Source organism: Dermatophagoides pteronyssinus, unplaced genomic scaffold, assembly GCF_027571235.1.
Source record: "Dermatophagoides pteronyssinus isolate colony J.1.1.1.1 unplaced genomic scaffold, Derpt_VIB-CSIC_2022.12 sq0014, whole genome shotgun sequence".
NCBI lineage: Eukaryota > Metazoa > Arthropoda > Arachnida > Sarcoptiformes > Pyroglyphidae > Dermatophagoides > Dermatophagoides pteronyssinus.
Genome location: NW_027461538.1, coordinates 3,897 through 24,696, shown reverse-complemented (window position 1 = coordinate 24,696; position 20,800 = coordinate 3,897). Strand labels below are relative to the sequence as shown.

At 28.2% G+C, this 20,800-nt stretch overlaps 3 protein-coding genes across 3 annotated transcripts; all 3 read right to left on the bottom strand.

The window, feature by feature from the left end:
- Nucleotides 1-1,414: 1,414 nt before the first annotated feature.
- Nucleotides 1,415-3,113, bottom strand: Rad23 (UV excision repair protein Rad23). The gene is made up of 3 exons (XM_027343473.2): nt 2,807-3,113; nt 1,762-2,736; nt 1,415-1,687 (listed from the first exon to the last, which is right to left on the bottom strand). Exons 1-3 carry the CDS (start codon nt 2,882-2,884, stop codon nt 1,577-1,579), a joined length of 1,164 nt encoding a protein of 387 aa, XP_027199274.2. The 5' UTR covers nt 2,885-3,113; the 3' UTR covers nt 1,415-1,576.
- A 131-nt stretch (nt 3,114-3,244) lies between these two features.
- On the bottom strand, nt 3,245-8,102 carry Tnpo (transportin 1). The gene is made up of 12 exons (XM_027343335.2): nt 7,619-8,102; nt 7,087-7,559; nt 6,900-7,022; nt 6,177-6,693; nt 5,931-6,100; nt 5,726-5,875; nt 5,510-5,671; nt 5,344-5,451; nt 5,128-5,286; nt 4,782-5,064; nt 4,460-4,725; nt 3,245-4,389 (listed from the first exon to the last, which is right to left on the bottom strand). The coding sequence occupies exons 1-12, from the start codon at nt 7,791-7,793 to the stop codon at nt 4,282-4,284; spliced, it is 2,694 nt and encodes an 897-aa protein (XP_027199136.1). The 5' UTR covers nt 7,794-8,102; the 3' UTR covers nt 3,245-4,281.
- A 375-nt stretch (nt 8,103-8,477) lies between these two features.
- On the bottom strand, nt 8,478-9,280 carry LOC113793102 (guanine nucleotide-binding protein subunit gamma-1-like). The gene is made up of 2 exons (XM_027343071.2): nt 8,922-9,280; nt 8,478-8,855 (listed from the first exon to the last, which is right to left on the bottom strand). The coding sequence occupies exons 1-2, from the start codon at nt 9,069-9,071 to the stop codon at nt 8,754-8,756; spliced, it is 252 nt and encodes an 83-aa protein (XP_027198872.1). The 5' UTR covers nt 9,072-9,280; the 3' UTR covers nt 8,478-8,753.
- Between the last annotated feature and the right edge of the window lie 11,520 nt (nt 9,281-20,800).

Below are 20,800 nucleotides of genomic sequence, written 5' to 3'. Positions count from 1 at the left end.
CATCATCCTTCTTTTTAATCAATATTTTCACAAACACAAACATTATTTTTTTTGGGCATAGACTTGTCATCATCATTTTAATATGTGTGTTTCAAGTGGAATTTTTATAACCAATATTCAAGTGTATACTCTTTTCTTTTTAATATTTTGAGTTTAAATTGTCACCTCTTCAATGTCTTTTTGTTTATTTGTTTGGTTTTTTTTGTTTGGTCTTTGTTGGTTGATTTGGAATCATTTGATGAAAATTTCACAACAACAACAACAGAAAATTCGGCCAATTTATCTCTTCAATTAATCATCATCATTATACAACAACTAAATCGACCAAAAAATAAATTTCAGTTCATTTCCCCACTCTGATGACAACATAGAGATAAATAAATCTATGGGGAAAAATCGATCAATTTATCCATGATGACAATGTTTGTTTGTTTTGGCTTTGATTGAAGAACTTTTCCATCAACAACAACAACAACCAAATGAATTTATTTTCAATTCAATTATGTCCATTATGGCTTTACATTTTTTTCACCCCAGAATGACCAAGACATCATGAAGAATACAGAAAAGAAAACAACAACAAAACAACAAAACAAAATCATTCCATTATTTTGAATCCAAATCAAACCAATTTAACTGATTTATATTTATTCAATTCTTTTTTCTTTTTTTTTGTTGCTAACATTCATATAATACTTAGCTGAATATACTTATCATTGAACAAATTTAGATAAATTTTCATTTCTTTATTATCGAATAATTACTATCATCACTATTATGATTATTCATTTAATTTTTTCAATATCCACCCACCCACACACACAAACACAGATAAACTGAATGACAAATGTCTTTTTTTCCTAATATTTTCGCTTTGTTCTTCTTCTTCTTCTTTTTTTAATCCATTTTAATTCATTTTGTGTCCTAAAAATCCTGTTCTAAAATTTGATATTCTAATACTGATCATCATTCTATATTTGAAATGGGAAATAAAATTTTTTTGCAAAAAAAAAAAAATTTAAAAGAATGTCGCTTTTTTTCGATTTGAATCAATACAGTTTATCGTTTGAACAATATATCATTCACTAGATGGCGTTAATACGGAAAAGTTTGAACAAAAATTCGATTGCAATCAAAACTCAACGTTTTTTTAATTTATTTTGTGAAACAAACAAACAAAAAGACACAATCTTTTTTTCAGAAAATCATGGAATTTTTATCTATGATATAAAGAGAGAAAGAGATGAAGTAAGAAAAATATGAAGAAAACATCAAGCAAAAATGAAAACAAAAATTGTTGAAATATCTTTGTTATAGAACGAGATTTCCTTTCTATAATGAATTAAATATTCTTTTTAGACAATCAATTTAGTTTTCTAATTCGTTTCACATCATATAATATTATATTCATAAATAAAAGCTCTTTAGTAAAGAGGGTTGTATTTTTTTCTTTAATTGAAACAAAAAAAAAATCATAAAAAGAAGTGTATGAAAAGAGAAAAAGTTGTCGAGACATTCGATCTTTTATTTTTACTAAGAAAATTCCAAATTTCATATTATAGCCGGCACCAAATTATTAATCGTCATTTCCCTGTGATAATAAAAAATTTGCCGCCATATTTTCATTTTTATCACAGGCGAAATACGCTTGTATAACGAGATATTCTGGAAAACCTAATGCTTTGAGCTATTATTTTCAAAAAGAAAAGAAACGATAAGAAATTACAATCAAGTTTTAATTAAATTAGAAATAAATCTTACTCTATCGATAGCTTCTTTATCCTGTTGGGTCATATGAGCGGTACCAATAAGATTCATCAGATTTGATTGTTCAGCTGGATTTGGATGCTCTGGAGCACTTTCGACAGCAGCAGCAGCGGCAGCAGCAGCAGAAGCAGAAACACCGGAACCAGTAGTTTGTGGAGCCGATGGTTCAATTGGTTCATTCAACATCTGTAAAAAGGCTTCCTGATTTTGGCTAATCAATTCCAATAAACGAGGATTATTTTGGCTTATCTGTTGTATCATACTATTCAATAGATGTGGATTACTTTGAACCGTTTGTCTCATCGTACGAAACATTGGCTGATTACGTAAAAATTCGAATGGATTCGAATCAGAACCGGTATCGGATAATTCTGAACGTGAACTTTGCTCTGATGGTGATGTAGCTAATGGAGCGGAATCAAAATCAGGAATACCCGATATCAAATATTCGACCGCACGATCAGGATTATTAAAACTGGCACGAAGTGCACGTTCCACTGAACTACGATCATAGCCCATTTCCATAATTTGTGTTACCATACGTTCATAATCTTCTCCAACAACAACAGTTGATTCTGAAATATTTATATTCGGCAATGCTCCACTCGATTCTGAACCTGTACTTTCTTTAGTTGTTGATGTAGTAGTAGTTGTTGTTCTTGCAGAGGAAGTTTCAGGTTTTTCTGATTCTTTTTTGATTTCTTTAGCTTTTCCACCATCATCGACAACTTTTGGAGTTGTTGAATCAGATTTTGATGATGAACTTGTTTCAGAAGTTTCAGTTTTTGTTGATTGCTGAGCTTGTTTTGGTTTGACAACCATGACGACAACAAATCTTGTTTCTTCAAATTTACAATCTTTTACGATCGAATCATCTAACAATACTTTACCGGCATAAATAAGTTTTAGCCAATCGGCTTTATATTCCGAACCTTTTACTTGTTGAATTTTTTCCTTTAATTTTCGTATCTATTATTTTTTTGAATTTAAACAAATAAATTTAATATTGATAAAAATTTGAAAAAAAAATTATTCAAACCGTATCATTTTCATCCATTTCAACATCGAACGTTTCTTGTTGAAGTGTTTTTACAATAATCTTCATTTTTGCAGCCATAGCAATTAATTTGCCGACAACTATATATCACTCAACTAAAGCTGGTATAATTATTTAATAAATTGAACAAACTATAAAATGGACGAAAATTTTTGGAAAAACAAAAAATCGTCAAAGACCAGCTTGAAAATCAAAAAATTCAAGTGAGAACGATGAAAACGTATACAGATTCACACACACACACACACACGAGTTTTGAGTTCCACCAAATACGTGTGTCTGTAGCAAATGGAGATTTTTGGTTATAATGTTGGATGAATAAGCATCTTGGCAGCGTGAATTTTTTTTTATTGGAGAAAAAAAAATAACTTGCAACACGAGAGCCATCTGTTGTAAATATTTTTCTTTGACAAAAAAAAATCAAAAATTTGATTCAAATTTAATTAAAGAATTAAGGAATAATGCAAAAGAAAAAGAAAAAATTCGAGTTTTGAAAATGACATCAAACAGAAAAAAATTAATCAGAATGTACAGAAGTAATTTGATTGACACATTATTGAAACATACATAATTATATCATACAATTTATAATTAAAAAAAAATTTGAGAATTTGAATTGGCCAAAGCAAAAAAGCGAAAAACACAAATATTCAAATGAAAACATTAATATTACAATAATAATTATCATCAGTATTAATTATAATAAATTATCAGCTAATATTTTAAAGTGCGAGAGAAAAAAAAATTGATCAAGATCACAAATTGTTGCGGAATTATTTGATTTGAAAGGAATTTCAATTAAAAAACCATTTTTGATGTTGTTGTTGTAGTTGTGCAATAACAACCGAATATCTCCAAAAGGAAAAAAAAGGCACCAATTATTTTCATTACATATTGAAAGTTTAAAAAAAAACAATTATTCGATAATCACTTTGCGATTCGACAAAAACAAATATTCTGAAAAAAGACAATGAATTAAAAAAAAGAGATAAGATAGAAAAAAATGATGATCATCTAACATTAATGAAAATGAGCAAATTCATAGAATGAATTTTTTTGTTTTTGTTTTCTATGATGAATACAATGATAATTTTGATCCTAAACAAGTTGTAAGGAAAAAACGATGAAATCCAAGAAAAAAATAATGATTTAAGACTAGTGAATATAATATGATACTCGAATTCTTTTTTTGTTTTGTTTTTTTTTGGTATATTAGACAATAATAATGAATTCAGTTCGCAACAAGAAACATGTTTTTTTTAAAAGTTGTTGAATTAATGAATAAATAAAAAATAAATTATTGTAGACAAAAATCACGATAATGATATCAAAATCAAACCAAACGAAAAAGAAAAAAACATCATTACCGGTGTTGTATAATCTAAAATTATTAACACACGCATAGAGAGATAAATAGCAGCATTTCAATTAAACTAATTATCAAATATAATCTTCATTTATACGCCATATTGATTGGCAAGCCTTTCTTTTAAACTTGGTGGAAAATTTTCCGAAAATTGTCTCCAATTTTCTTCGCCAACTTGATTTTTGAAACCATGTAAAATCTATTTAAAATTAAAAAATAATAGAACAGTGAATACAAATCTTTTTTTATCGATAACAGAAAATAATTACCTCTAAAAACATGTTCTTCAAATCTGGTTCTGGATTATTCCAAGATGCAACAGCATCACAAAAATAGATAAAATCTTGCAACACTCCGTTTGGATTTTCGCTAATCATCGAACAAATACCACGGAATGCTGAATCTTTTGCTTCATTATCACAAATGTTACGCATTGATAAACACCATGCACGAATAAATTGCTGTAGAAATGGTGAGATTTGTCGTTGTGTCTGAAATTGTGAACTAACAAATCCTAATCTTCCGATCGTAATTGCTGGAAATGAAATTTTTAAGATGAAAATAGGATTTTGAATAAATAAATCTACATACCAGTATTTTCTAGTAATGTTTTCGGTGAATCAGTTTGATTCAAGTTAATAATCAATTGTGGCAATAGTATCGTTACATATTCTTGCATTCGTTGTTTATATTTGATCGATATTTCACCTATGGCCCATGTTGCATTATTACAAACAGAAATGTTTTCAGGATTTAAATTTTGTGCTAATATGGGCATAAAATCACGAACACATGGCTCGACAAACACAAAACATGCTCGGGTCAGTTCACCAAGTAGAGCAAATGAACTTTGTCGTACTTCTGGTGTTGGATCCTGAAACAAATGAAAAAGATAAGGTTTAGCAATCTTAATCGGAAATTTTGAAAAAGTTCTTACTTTGATACATTCGTATAATAATCTCATTGTATTGGTATTTTCAATCAAAGGAACCATGTGTTCACCTAATCCTTCTGCTAGACCGCTCAACAAATCAAGTGCAACAATTAGAAAATCTTTATTTGGTGGATCATATTGTTCTTGATTTTCTTGAAATATCTGTTTTAAAACAAAAATTGTAAAATTTCAAATCAAATTTTAAAAAAAGATAATTACCGCATTGAATTTTAATGTTTGTTCGACCAGAGAAAGGCAACGATGAAACACTGGTTCACAATATGGTAAAAATCCTGTTTGTAAGGCAGTTGCTACACTTGAAAAACACTAGAAAGTTTTGTATGAAAAAAATTGTAAGATTAGCAAAATAAAAGATCCTACTTACTTCTAACAAAGGAAATAAATCTTTATCATTATCACTTAATGAATTCCATTTTTGAATTAATGGTGGCATTAAAAGTTCTATAAATTCCGGTCTATTTAAATGATAGCCAACAGAATCAGCAAGCGTACCAATAGCATCATATAAAATTAAAAGATTTTTGTGCTACAGAACGATTGGATTGAATTAAATTGATGGAAAACAATGTAATTTTTTTACCTGATATTTTCCAAATGCGCTGACTAGGGTCTTGAGAATATTATCTAGATAAGGAACTAAATCCGTACCAGCTTCTTCTTCCAATGTTGCAAAAGCACTACATGCAGCTTCTTGTACTCGTTTGTTCGGATCTAAAATTCGGTTTAAAAGCTAAATTTTCCAATTATAAAATGATCAATAAACAAAAATTAAAAATCGAACAAACCTCCATTATTAATGGTTTAAGATAGTTTTCAGGGTTTTGTACAACCCAATGTGAATATCGGCTCAATGTCCAACATGTGATCGATCTGACTAGCGCCTTTTTATCCGATAAACACGAAATAAGATATGGTATGAGGTCATTTAGATGTTGTACGATGCCAATCATGCATCCTATTTATTGAAAAAAATGTTGAAATACATGATTAGCAAAAAAAAGAATGATTAAATTAGATTATTATCAATATACCTTCAGCGATTGCACCCAATGCTAGAACAGCTGCCTCTTTTGTAACCCAATCCTGATGGAATAATGTTTCACGTAGAATTGGTAGAACAACCGGTAATAGATCATCATGAAAAACATTGGCCAAGAAATCTAAAGCAGCTGCCGAACATTTTCGTAAATTCCAATCACTATTACCTTTATGTATGTCAAAATCATCATCATCATCTGAATCAGAATCATCATTATGATTATTTTCACTATCATCCATTCTTGGTTGTGCATGTGTACGACCACTATAAAAACGTGGCCTAATATCTTCTTCTTTATCCGGTATCATTTCATCTTCTTCAACATCACCTTTCAAAAGAATAATATCCAAATCAGAGTATTTCATTTTTTGCATCAATGTTGGTATCAATCGTGGAAGATGTGGTGCAAGAACTTCTTTACAAATTGGTTGTTCAGCTAATGTTAGCCAAAATTCACAAGCATCCAATGCTACATTTATATCTTGATCTTGTGTGCTCATCAACATAAACTATAGAAAAAAAAGAAAGAAAAATATTGTCAGATTTATTTGAATTGTATTGAAACGAACATGTAGTGAAAAATTCGTTTCGAAATAAAAAATAAATAAGCCCTAATAATTTACTTTCATTGTCTGACCAATAAGTAAATTGACAAAATCACTTATGGCGCGATTAGAAAGATGAAAATATATTCAACGTAAATGGTTAAAATTACCTCAATTATATTGTGGATTTGTGGAATCAAACGATCCATTCGTATTTCAACTAAAGTGACAAATGATTTGCAAACATTTTGTCGTACTTGACGATCATTATCGGCTGCAAGTTTAAATAAACCCTAAAAATACGAAAAAATAAAGATTTTTCAATTGAAAAATTCATTAAAATGAACAGAAAATCACCTCGATGAATATATCAACATAGGGCATCATTATTTGTGTTCGATTTAGAATGAAATTATTCACACATGATAATGCATATGAACGAATTTTTGAATTTGGATTTGTAAAAAATTGAAAAAATTTCGGTATCATTAGATTCAATTGTCGACAATAATTTTCATTATCTAATGCTTCGGCATTATCTTCAATAATTTTATGTAAAATGCTAAAAGCACCTTCACATTCGTAATAATTTTCCGAATCAAGTTTATTTAATAGAATATCAAATAATTCGGGCCATTGTTGTAGTTCACCTTCTTGCATTAATGTTGATATAAGAATGCCTACTGTAGCACGAATCAATGATGATGGATCACCCATACAAGTAAGCGCTTCAAATTTAACATAATTGATTACTTCACGTGGTAATTGATGATATCTTGCTTTGATGTTATTTTTTAAAATTAAACCACTTAATGAACGTGTTGGTTCATCTGAATGAAATAAATTCAGTCAATTACAAGTATAAATATGATTTTTTTGAATCAAATACCTTCATTTTTCATTTTGGATAAAACAAAAACTAGATAATTACTAAAATTGGGAAAATTATTCAACTCTTCTAAACGTTGTTGTACATGATTCTGTGTTTGAACATCCGGTGATTGTGATTGGCGTAAAAGCTGTAGAATTTGATCAAGACCTTGTTGTTCAGGTTGCCAATCCATGATTAATTGATTAAAGAAGAATTGTTTCGAAGATTTAAGGCGAACAAAAACAAAAATAAACAAAACAAAAAACCAAAATAAAAAAAACACCGATATTTAACCACCCGTAATTGGAAAAATTCCCTGGGATAAACTGATGATTTGGTTTATTTGCAACTAAAAAAAAAAATTCCAATGCAAACTGACAAATGTGGTATGGGAATATTTTTTTTTCTTTCTTGGAACCACAAAAAAAAACTGTTGATAATGAAAATAATGATGCTCAAAAAAATGGAGGAGATTGTAAGAAAAAAAAAACACCAGCACACACGAAAAGAGTGGTTAAAAAACTCATGCCATTTGTATGAGTACATCACCCTCATCGGGGGAAAATAAAAACACATTATACAGTGAATCCTCCTTTTTCACGGCTTCTTCTTTTGATTAATTTATACCAAAATTCAAGAAAATGATTTCTCACTGTATTAAAAAAAATATGCTTTCCCCTTTTTAAGATGAGGGTGCTTTTGGTACGTGTAATGTGTGTGTATATATAGCAAGCAGTGTGTTGGAAAGCTTAGAAATCCGGCTATTTTTTTTTTTTTGACTATTTCCACACAAAATGGCAAACACTATTGGATAAATGTTATATTTTTAAAAAATAACTATGATTATTGCGTTCCAAAAAGAAATAAAAATGATCAGTTTATTTAAAATGCATTTTATTGAATTTATTTGTGGATATAATCTGTTGATATTTAATTGTTGTTTTGGAAATAATGAATAGAATCTAAGGCATCGGAATAATCATTGATTGATGATGAAATCATTTTGTTGATGGAATTATACAAAAAAATTTGATTGGACCCAACAGACAATTATGGAATAATTTGATTGATCTAACGTTTTAGAAAAATATATATGGAACATAATTATACATTCACAAAATTTGGGGCAAGATAAAGATGATAACTGTGATGATTACAGGACAACACAAGAACTCTTTTCACGGAATGGATTAGCTTTTTGTGAATGAAATCCGACGAGCAGATAATCTTCGGATGCATGTTCAACGACGTATTTCTAAAATGAAATGAAAACATTAAAAATGTGATCAATGAAATATGAAAAATATTACAGATTTTTTACCTTTAGATCTTCAACAGCAGCTGAAACCATAATACGTTTGATATGCGATTCACGTCTTAATTGTTCGACAACACGACGTTGTTGTGTCAACGAAGACATTTTATAATCGTTTTTATAATCTTGTTTTTCAATGGTTATTATTTTTTTCATATACCAAATATCTGAGGATTGTTCACCACAATAATAATTCGGTCAAATTGAATTTGTTCGTCTTTTTTTTTGTCCAAACACAATCTATATTTGTAATTTGAGTAGGATTTAGGTAACAAACAAAAAAAATGATGAATTATAATAAACCAAGAATCAACAAACAACAACAACAACAAGAAAAACAAATAAACATTGAGCGAGTAAAAATAGAAAATTAAATGTTGATGAGGAGAAGAGCAAAGATGATGATGATGTTGATGATGATTATCATCATCAATGGCCTCCGCCTTTGGCAATATCGCGCAAGTGATTTTGGTCATTCATAATGTATATACAAAAATACTGTTACTAATGCTACTACTACGACCACTAGTTGCTTATAATATATTTTTTTTCGGATACAAAAAGAAAAAATTACCAAAATTGATTGAACAAAATTAATTAAAATTGAAATTTTCCACCGAAAAAAAAATCAATCATGGTTTTAAAAAAATAAAAAGAATTGAATTCCAAATCAAATGACAAAAAAAGGATTGAATAATTTTTTTTTGCGATGAGAAAAAAAAATCCAAACAGTATCGATTGTATCGTATCGTATCTGTGTTGAGTAAGTGAAGAACATTTTTGTTTCAAAAAAAAACATTCGAATTTCGAAACAAAAAGAAACTGCAGGATTTTTTTTCCGATAACGTTCGAATTTTTGTCCTAAATTCAAAATTGTGTGTCAATGATGATGATCTACAAACAAGATCAATATTTGAATTTTTTTTTTTTGTTCACCGAAATTTTTAAAAAATAATTGTTGACACCGACTGGTACCTTTTTCTTCTTCTTGGTAGACAATACTTATCGGTTGAATGAATCGGTTATATAAGTAGCAATGATAACGATAACAACCAACCAAATAACGGTCATGGATAAATGATCCGTGTTGATCGGATTTCGATATCCAGGATGTTTGATTATATAAAAAAATAACCGAATATCGATTGTCTTTTGTTTTTCTTTTTGTCGAATAATGATAATGATTGTATTCAAGTAATGATCATCATCATCATCATCATCAGCATGAAATCATTTATATCAAGCAACCGTAGAAATAAACAACAACTGGATACAATGGCCTTTTCATCACGATTTAAACAATTCATTCTTTTGTCTTTGTTATTCATCTAGCCTGATTTGATTGAATGATTGATTGAATGATTGATTGATTGATTGATCGATCGCACGAATGATTGATTGATCAGACTGGTTTTCATGAAATGTATTGTCATATATATGAAACAATATCGAAATAATTCAAAATGTAATGGCTCGACCATTTTTAAAAAAATAACCCTAACTCATGTGAATCAAGAATTCATTACAATTGATCATGATTTTTTTCTTCTTCTTCGAAAATGGGTCAATGATAAAATGAAAAAAGAAAAGAAAAAATGTCATTATCAAGATGAATAATCATCGTGATTTGTATCCTGGTTACATGATATCCTGATACATTATTTATGATATCCAAAAATCAATGTCACTGGACAACAAATGCAAAAAATTTACATAAATCAAATCTGGTCAAGAATTCCATTTCACAATGAATTCACAACAAAAGTAAAATTTTAAAAAAAGCAACTAAAGCTTATGACGAAGAATTGAGAACCTGCAACAACAACGACAACAACATCGAATCATTATCATCATTTTTGATTATAATTTATAATGACAACTTTGTTTATTTAAGTCTACATATCTTTATCGTGAAGAATTTTTAATTTGACTTGATTCGTTGAAAAAAATCATTAAACAAAACGAGAAAAGCATCATTATTGGCGATTCCTATGTGAATATGAAACAAACAATCAAAGTTCAACTTGAAAATTGTTACTTTTGAACCTCAATTTTTTTTGTTGGCAAATCATTCGAATTCTATAATGATTAAATTTCTTCTTCATCATCATCATCATTTTTTGATTTATTCACTTATTACAAAATTATCGATCATGATGATGATGATGATGATGTTAATGAGAATTGCCAAGTTCAATATAATATTGTTTGTCTGTGTGTGTGAAGCATTCAATTAAGTAATTTTTTTTTGTTTTTTGTTTATCCGAAACGTTCACGAAACATTTTAATGATTTTTATTGTCCATCCGATCATTTGATTGATATTCAAGTAGTAAGGTGGGTATATTGATCTCGGTCTAGGCTAATTAGATGCTCACACACAGAGAAAAACTTTAGAGATCATCATCTTAATCATTTCTTTCTTCTTTCAATGTTTTTTCCAGCCTTAAGCACATTATGATCTTGAAATAACAAATAATTATTTCCAAAAAAAAACTTTGACATGATCTTCATCAAAAAAAACAGAAAAAAATCTTATTTGGTGGTCCAACAACTTTTCCATACAATCAAAAAGAAGAAGAAGACGATCACTATATTAAAGTTAATAATGATTTTTTTTGCTTTGCTTTGATGTAAATCTTCAAATCTACCCTCTCTACATATGTCTTTTGAAATGAAATTTTTTGAAAGACAACAACCAAAAAAAAAGGAAATGAATTTCTTCTTCACTTGGCCATCCGTTTTTTTGACAACAATTTTTCTTCTTTTTTTGTCACTCAGCACAAATCATCATTTTTTTCATAATGAATTAAAAATGACAATGATGACATCCACACAGTGTTTTTTCTTTTGGTTATCTATTTTCATATTTTTTTTCCTTAAAAAACTTACGAAGATATTATTATTCTCAAGTTTTTGTTTTTTTCTCTAAAGAATTTTGAATGTAATTTTGTTTCATTTCCGTTTTTTGTTTTGTTTCTTGTCATAGATGGAATACATCATTGTTTCATCATCAGGATGATTTACAAAATTTCAAAGCAAAAAACTTTTTAGATCGAAAATGATGCAAACATACGAAATCTACGAATTGAATGAATGAATGCATGAAAATTAAAAAAAAAGCAAATTCCTTTGACAAACAAACAAACCAAATCATCAAGTCAATTAATGCATAGACACACACACACACACACGCAGAGAAACTTATGAACATTCCAATGATGAAAATGAAAAACTAAAATTTCAATCAAAACCAAATTTCATAATAAACAACGACAATCATGTGATTTGTTTTCGTAACAAAATCTTTTTTTTTTTTTTTTTGGTTTATTTGGTTCAATGTCCTGTATATTGAGTGTTTGTTTGTCTCTGTCTGTAATATATATTGCCAAGCCATGTCAGTTGTTTAGGTTTGACACTTTTTTTTGTTGTTAATTCTGACCAAAATGAGTATAGTGTGTTGTTGTAAAATAAAATCAAAGAATCCATTCACACACGGTATATATAAAACTGTATGGTGGAATGTGTCAGATTTAGTTACGTTTTAGATTCAGTTCTCTTCTTTCTTTCTTTCCCCCACGATATATTCTCATAAATGAGATTTGTTTTTATTTTGTCGTCATCGTTTTGAGTAATATTCATTCAATATATAGAGTGAGAGAGTGTCTATGTGGAAATTGATATCATTCATTTGAAACATGTCACTTTTTTTTCGTTGTTCATAAATTCAATCTTCAATTACACTTGTCCGAAAGGTTTCTGTCAATAGTATCGTATGTGTGTGTGTTTGCTTCATTTTCATTTGATCCATCCATCCTATTTATCTATCCTGTTTATTCATTGTATCCAATGAATGAATGAATAAATAAATAAATCGAATTTAGAATTGGATTTAGAATTTGTTACTACTGTACTATTGTTGTTAATGATGAAATTCTGTTATTGTTTTTATATTGGTTTTTTTTTGGTTATCCTCTTGGAACCTTTCGTCTTTAATGTTAAACACATTCAATAATAAAATGTTTTATGCTTCTAACTTGTTTGATGTTACTGATCAGTTCAAAGTTAAATTTGGTTAATAAATCTTGTTTTTTTTGAAGGGTAAACTTTGAACATTGAAAGATATTGCTGGAAACTTAAGAGAGAGGCGAAAGATGATGAAAATCAACAAAAAACAACTACAACATATAGATTCATGGACCATGGAACAACAACTAAACAGAAACAAAAAACTAACAAAATTCACCAAAAGAAAACAAAAAACTAAAATCAACGATGCAAAGCAAAGTAGCAAAGTAGCAAAGAAGAATAAGAAGAACGAAAAAAAAACGATGAATCCAAATGGAAAAATAAAAAGCAATCTCATTTGCTTTCAATTTCAGTCAAATGTCTCTATATGTCTTTGTGTGTATAATGAAATTTATTTTTTTTTACGAAAAAAAAATTCAATTTACCATTAATATTTACGACGACTACGCGAATGATGATGATGTGTTTGTAAAGCTATCAATAATATCCTTAACTGTGTCTGTGTGATGTTGATGTTTATACACAGATTCATTCTAGTTGAAATGAAATGAAATGAATGAAAAATTTTTATGGAGAATTTTGACAGGGTAGAAAAAGATTTTAATTTAATTTTATTCAAGTTCAATAAATATTTTCAACGAAAAAACCTTTTTTTTTTATTGAAAAAATATCTTTTTTCAGGTGTTGTTGACAAACAATTTGTCTAGGGTTTTTGCCTTTTTTGGTATCTTCCATTTGATTCGATAGATCGATTAGAAAAAAACGAAAAACGAGAAAAGAAATCCTTTTTTACATTTTGAAAATTGTATTTAAATTTATTCAATCCGTTCGTTTTGAATAACGAAAAATTTTTTCAGCTACGTTTAAATTGATCTTAATCATCATAAAAAATCATCATTCGTGAATGAATTTATACGGGACTTTTTATCACATTCGGTATTGAAAGGGTTTTTCTCGCTTTGCTTTCCTTCCCTTACCAATTGTGAAGCGGCAAATAAAATAATTTCTTCATTTCATTCCATGGTGACGAACCCAAAAAAAGAGTTTCGTTAGTTAGTTTGATTGGTTAGTTGAGGGATTTTTTATGATGAGCATTCACAAAATGAAAATTCTTATCCATTATGTTAATGGAATGAATATAATAAAAAAAACTTGATCGTAAACTAATTGAATCGAATTGAATTTATTTCATTCAATGTAATCATTATCATTATCGTCATTGTTGTTTATTGATAGCATCTCAGTGTTTAGCGTACAATTTGAAATTTGTCAAAAGAAAGATAATAATAAAATGTTTTGCATGAATCATTATTACGATGATGCTAAACAAATCAATTTTTTTTATTTCAACATGAAAAATTTTCGTTTGTTATTTCCAATTTGGGATGCAATACGATTTTTTCAATGACTTTGTTCGATATATATCGACAGCTTCAAAACAAAACAAAAAATACATTCTATATTCGTTTTCTATATCGGTTTTGCCAATCATTCATTCATTCATTCATCACAATGATTTTGAAACAGTAGAGAATTCAAATATTCAAATGATTGAATGATCGAAATTCTTTTGATTTTTTCTGTTTGGAACCATTAATAATCAATGGTCAATTGCATTACATCGAATTTGAATATTTGCATTTCTAGCCATCAATAATGATTGTCATGAGATTATTGTGCATAAAACACACATACACACACACACACACACGCCTCTGAAACAAATGACAAATATTATGCAATGAATTGTAATCAAATAAGGGGAAAATTCTTTGCTCATTTTCAATAGTGATCATCTATAGAATTTTTTTATCCAAATCATAAAAAGTAAAGTTTATTATTTGTAAATAATAATGGGATGCATACAACTGACCATCATCATCATCATCATCATCATCATCATTTATCCAACAAAGAAAAAAAGAATAGTTTGAAATAGTAAATTATGAATACGCAAGATGCATCCATTAAAAATAATAATAATAATCATATACAAACACACACACACACACACTTGGCAAAAGAGAGAGATAGCAAAAAGAAAGATTGGATGCTTAATTTGATTGAATATTTGTCTATATAGATGATGATGATGCTCGCATATACCATATATGTGCATTAATTTAATTAAAAAAACAAACAAGCAAAAAAACCCGAGTCAATTGAAATATGACAATTGTGTGTGTTTGCCTTGGTAACAAACGAAATTGACCAGAATTCAGTATGCAAAGGGTTCGTTGCGCAAAATCAATGTTTTTAAAAATTCTGAAGAATTTTTGTTAAAATAGCTGTTCGGCTTTTGTTTTGTATCCAAACAAAAAAAGTGTTTTTCATTGTCCTTTGAGATTTTTGTTTTTCGCCTTTTGTTTTTATGAACTCGAATGAATCGAGTGAATTTTTTTCAAAATAAAAAAAAATCAATTGAAGCGATTAATTAGAATCTAGTTTTCATAGTTGTTATATAATTGTCACAAACACACACACAAAATATTCTTTCTTTTTGGTCATTGCTTTTTGCTCATTCATTCCACCAGAATTTCATTTAAAATATATGAAAAGAATTTGACATATTGTTGTTGTTGGATGAATTTATTCACTTCATTTTAAATTAGATGATTATATCAATGATTCTTTTTTTGCACTTTTTGTTTATCGTAAGCGATCCATGTAAAGAATTTTTGTTTTACTCTTTTTCTATTCTTTACCATTGTTGTTGTTGTTAAACATCAGACAGAATCAAGAGAATATTCTGGTGATTCTGATGAATTAATTTGTTCTTTGTTCATTTTCAAAAAAATAAAACATTTTTTAATGTTGTTGTTGTTGTTGTTACTGGTGGCCAAGATAACGCTTTTATTCCGGATTCTGTTGAAAAAAAATTCAATTTTCCCAGTTTTCTAGAATAGATTTCACTTTTTTTCATGAATCAAATGCGATAAGAATTTAAATTTCTTTTGCTCAAACTTTTAAAAAGAAAAAATAAACTCTTTTCTTCCAAAATTTATTATCCAAATCATAATTTAAAGAAACTTTTTTTCATTTTTATCAATAAAATCTACCCGAAAAAAGTGTTATGCCCGAACGGCGACAAATAGTAAATAGTGAATTGAACAAACTGCACAACATGAAATGAATTTTTTTTTCTTCAAATTTTTAAATTTGATCCCTTTCTTTTGAGCTGTTTGCTTAATTAAAATTTTGATCGTATTACGTTTGAAAATGAAATGAAATTGAATGAATGAATGATGGAGGAAAAAACTATGATCCGATTTAGCAAAATTTTTGTGAAAATTTGTTTCTAAAAAAAGAAATTTACAGTAGAAAAAAATATTTCAAATGTTTATTTTATTGTGTAATTTTGTTTTTTTTGGGAATCAGGCAGAAAAACAACATCAAATTTGGCAAACTAATATTTCGATTACCAAATATTGAAAATAGATTTTTTGCATTCCGAAAAACGACATTCGATCACAATCAAATTAATTGTTATTATTTTTCTCATTTTGCGAAATGTAATTTGACATTTTTCCAGGGAAAACCGGAGAACCTGGTACAAAATAGAAAAATTGATGATAATAATAACATCATGATGTAAATAAGTAGATTTTCTTTTCTTCTTCTTCTGGTTGTTGTTTACTGTTTAGTAAGATAAACGAAACCCAAAAAATTGAAATCTGTATCATACAATTATAATCGAAAAATAGAATAAACAGGCAAAAACATTAATAATAATCAAACATGGTTTCTATTTTTGGTGTATTTTTGGTTGTTTGGTTCATCATCAACAATGCATAGCCAAAATCATCATCCTCATATCATATTTATAATTAATAATTTATATGCTAATATGATTTGTTCGTTATTTTGCTTGGTTGTGTGTGTGTTATGTATAACATCACCATTGGCCAACTATGGAAAATAGATGAGTTTTGTATTTCATTATGACATGAATGTACATGAATGTATGATTACGGCTTTTGTGTTCTAGAACGTGCTAGGTACATGAAAAAAACATTTATGTAGATAATATTTGAATAGATTGATGGATTGATTGAATCGAAAAAAATGATAATAATCAATGTTGAATAATAATGGAAATTTGGGATTTTTTTCACTTCAGAAATCTCGATTTTTGATTGAATTCTTTGTGTTTAGTAGATGATAACTAGCGATGTGACATTTAAAACGATTGCAACCAAAAAATGATAGATTCAGTCACTAATCATGTCGGTTAAAAAAGTCAAGTGTTTCGCAAACGAAAAAAACATTGAAATTCTTTAACTAAAGCCATTATCTTTATCATTATCATCATCATTATCATTATAATCATTATTATGATTATGATGTTTTATCATTCTAAAAATTTACAATGCTACTTCGTTTGTTCGTGTGTTAGTAAGTAATTATTATTACCCGAATTTCTGGTAATAAATCATCCATTAATTTATAGTTTTTGTCATTTTATACGTTACATATACAAATACATTGTGGCCAAATGATGTATAGTGGATAGCTAACTTTTCTCTAATCGTTTTTGTTTTCTAATCCATTGTATAATATATCTGTATATGAAGAAGAAGAATAGAGAATTGGAACACGTTTTTTCACGAAAAATCTCCATTTCATGCAATGATGAAAGATGAATGTTTTTTCTCCTTTCCTCTGATAATAATAATCCTACCATATAAATGTTATAGATGTTTGTTAATCCACATGGATCATCATTCACATAAATAAATAAATGTGAATTAGCATAGAATCTTTCGAAACCTGAAAACAAAAAAATGTTTGCCTCACAATTATAATCAAAAATGAGGTTTTTCGTTTCTTTTGTTTCGGCTAATAATTATGTAGGAGTTGCCAAATTATTATTATTATAGGATGTCTCTCTGTGTGTTTCTCACTACTTTAGGGTAAATTTTTCCTTTAAATCTAATTGGTCAAAATGTGTATTAGAAAGAAGCAACTTTTCAGTAAGTTGGTGACATATTTTGTATGTTATAACCAGGCGGTCATCATTATCGATTGTTATTATTAAAATTGTCATCATCATAAGCATCATCATTTACAAATTGAATGACTAAGGATGTTACTAATTTATGGTTATTTTTTGGTTAATTTTTTTAAAAATCATTTTGGGTGATGAAATCAGTCAACCAACCAACCAGTAATTCATTTGTATCTATACAAATTGTTTTTTTCTGGAAAAAATATCCTAGATAATTACCATGTTCAATGATAGTGTTGTTGGTGGTGGTTGTTCGCAATAGAGGCGGTTCAGAAAATGATCAAAATAAAATGAATGATCATTGATGATGATGCCATATTATCATCATTATCATCATCATCATCATTTGAATCACACGTCACGCGAAAGCTTTGTTTTTAAAATATTATTCTCATAAATGACATTCATTCAAATGATGAATGAATGAAGGTCCCCGAATTTTTTCGTTCGTTTCTCTATTATTATTAAATAATAATTTGCATTAATTAATTTGGTACGATTCTTCCTTCTATTTAACAGAAGCTAGAAAGTCAACTGAATTTTTTCTGTTTTTCTCTCTGTCTATTTCTGTACACCAGTCTGATTTGTGTAGAAAACCTTGTAATTTGTCGCCGTTCATTATCATCATCATCATTATTATCTGGTGGCCGATTTAATGTGTCATTTGATACTGATTTTTTCTGTTTTGTTCTGCTGGACAAGCTTTGGAATTCCGAAATATTTCGTTGTTTTAATCATGGTCACATTGTCATATTAATGACACTTTTATTTATTAGTAAAATATGCTATAATTTTTTGTTGTTGTTTTCTTTCCTTTTTTTCTGTTCTGTTTTAAATGTGCAAAAAATAATGATAATGATGAAATCTGAGCAATTAATGAATGAATGAAAATGGTAATTTTTGAAGGTGGATAAATAAATTTAAGCGAAAAAGGGGGTCGCCAGAAAATATATATTTTGTCTGCAAGAATTATCATCCGAAAAGATTTATAGTTTATGGGAATTTTGTTAGTTTAAAATCAAAAATCATAAAACTGATTGGCTTATGAATGATTCCAGTTGCTGTTGTTGTTGTTGATAATTAAAGAAAGTCATTATACTAATCATCTTACGGATGATTAGTTTTTCTGTTCAAATTTTTTAATTATACCAATTTGTTGGTTTGGGTTGATAACCCACACACACCTATAAAACATTTATCATTTCCCCCCAAAAAAAAAGCAAACTTGTCATTCAAAATTCAGCAATTCCAAATCAAATGATAGATGGCGTTGTTTTCATGTTATATTTTTTTCCAAAAATGATTTTTATTTTGCGCGAAAAACAAAAAATTTTTTGATGGAACGATTTTCCTGTTCGATAAAATGTCAATCAATTCAATTCAAGTATACTTGTATATCCATAATGATTATTGATTAAACACTTATCGATTATTTTGTTTGTAAGTAAGTGCACATAATAGACAAAAATGTCAACCACACACACAACCGACAAGCACTTTTGACACTTATTATTATTTTGGGAAAAAACCAAATTATTATTACCTCTAACACTCATGACAATGATGATTATGATTATAATTATTATGTAATATATTGAAAAGAAGCTGATAAACTTTTTATTGTGTTAATGAATGAATCTATTGAATAATAATAACGTGAAAGATGATTTGCGTGTCAAAATTATTATTATTATAATGGCATATAATGATTGTTCATTAAAATGAAAAAATTCTGACATTCATTCATTTTTTATTATTATTCGCTTGGTTGATGATGATTAGTAAATGATTTTTTGTTTTTCTATTGAAAATTCTATTGAAAATTGGAATTATTGTTGATGGGATTCATTTGGTTGGGTGCAATTGAAGAACTTTGTCTTTGCTTTTTTTGTTTTTGATTCTACAAAGGTTAATATATCACCCATCATTTCCATCATCATCATCATAGGATGATTAAAACAGAATTACGCTTGTCATTCGATCGATGTAATCATCATCATCATCATTCGATTTAATGGCCAATCAATTTCTGATTGATTGACTGGCTTCATTGAATTTCTATTTTTCTATGTTTTTAACAAATCAAATTTTAAAATTGAAAAAAAAATCTTTGGTAAAATTTAATTTTTTCCATTCAATCAACGAACATAATTAGTGAAATTTTTTTCTGGGATGATGAATTAAAAGCTTTCGGCTTGCAGTCAGTCAGTCAATCATGAATTGAATGAATATTTTGAATGAATCAAATCTGTCAGGTAGGTAAATGTGATTTCTATCTATCTATCTCGCTCACACAGACAATTTTTTTTTAAATTGAATGGTCTAGCTTGCTAACTTTTTAACACAAATCGATTGCTAACCAATCCGATATTGCATTGAACTTTTTATTTTTTATTTTATCATTTTGTTGATTTGATCTGATAGTTTCTTCATTCTCTTTCCCCTCCATGCCATTAAATGAATGATTGGTGTGAATGTTTTTTTTCACTTCTCAGACTTCTTATCGATTTTTTATTTCTCGAACTAAAATCATTTAATTTTATTTCAATTTTCAATTTTTCATCATTTTCTTCATTTTAGGGCAAGGTGTAATGGTAAAATGTGATAACTTTATTTCAATCATCATCATCAACATTTTAGCAGTGAGGACTGTTCAAATCAAGAAAAATTTTTGATAAGTAATAGATTCGATAGGAAGAAAGATGCAAGGTAAGGTATCACCAAGTTAAAAACAAAATAAAAATTAGGTGGAATTTCAAGTTTGAACAAAAAAAACTTGACAAATGATGATGATGATACTATGGACGCCTTCAGTTTCTTTTCCATTTCCAAAGTGATCAACGAAAAAG

Coding starts and splice junctions, on each gene's coding strand:
- Rad23 (XM_027343473.2), bottom strand. CDS start 2,884: ATGGCTGCAAAAATGAAGATTATTGTAAAAACACTTCAACAAGAAACG. Junction 2,737..2,806: donor AAATGGATGAAAATGATACG/GTTTGAATAATT, acceptor AAAAAATAATAG/ATACGAAAATTAAAGGAAAA. Junction 1,688..1,761: donor ATAAAGAAGCTATCGATAGA/GTAAGATTTATT, acceptor TGAAAATAATAG/CTCAAAGCATTAGGTTTTCC.
- Tnpo (XM_027343335.2), bottom strand. CDS start 7,793: ATGGATTGGCAACCTGAACAACAAGGTCTTGATCAAATTCTACAGCTT. Junction 4,726..4,781: donor AACATTACTAGAAAATACTG/GTATGTAGATTT, acceptor TTTCATTTCCAG/CAATTACGATCGGAAGATTA. Junction 4,390..4,459: donor TGAAGAACATGTTTTTAGAG/GTAATTATTTTC, acceptor AATTTTAAATAG/ATTTTACATGGTTTCAAAAA.
- LOC113793102 (XM_027343071.2), bottom strand. CDS start 9,071: ATGAAAAAAATAATAACCATTGAAAAACAAGATTATAAAAACGATTAT. Junction 8,856..8,921: donor CTGCTGTTGAAGATCTAAAG/GTAAAAAATCTG, acceptor ATTTCATTTTAG/AAATACGTCGTTGAACATGC.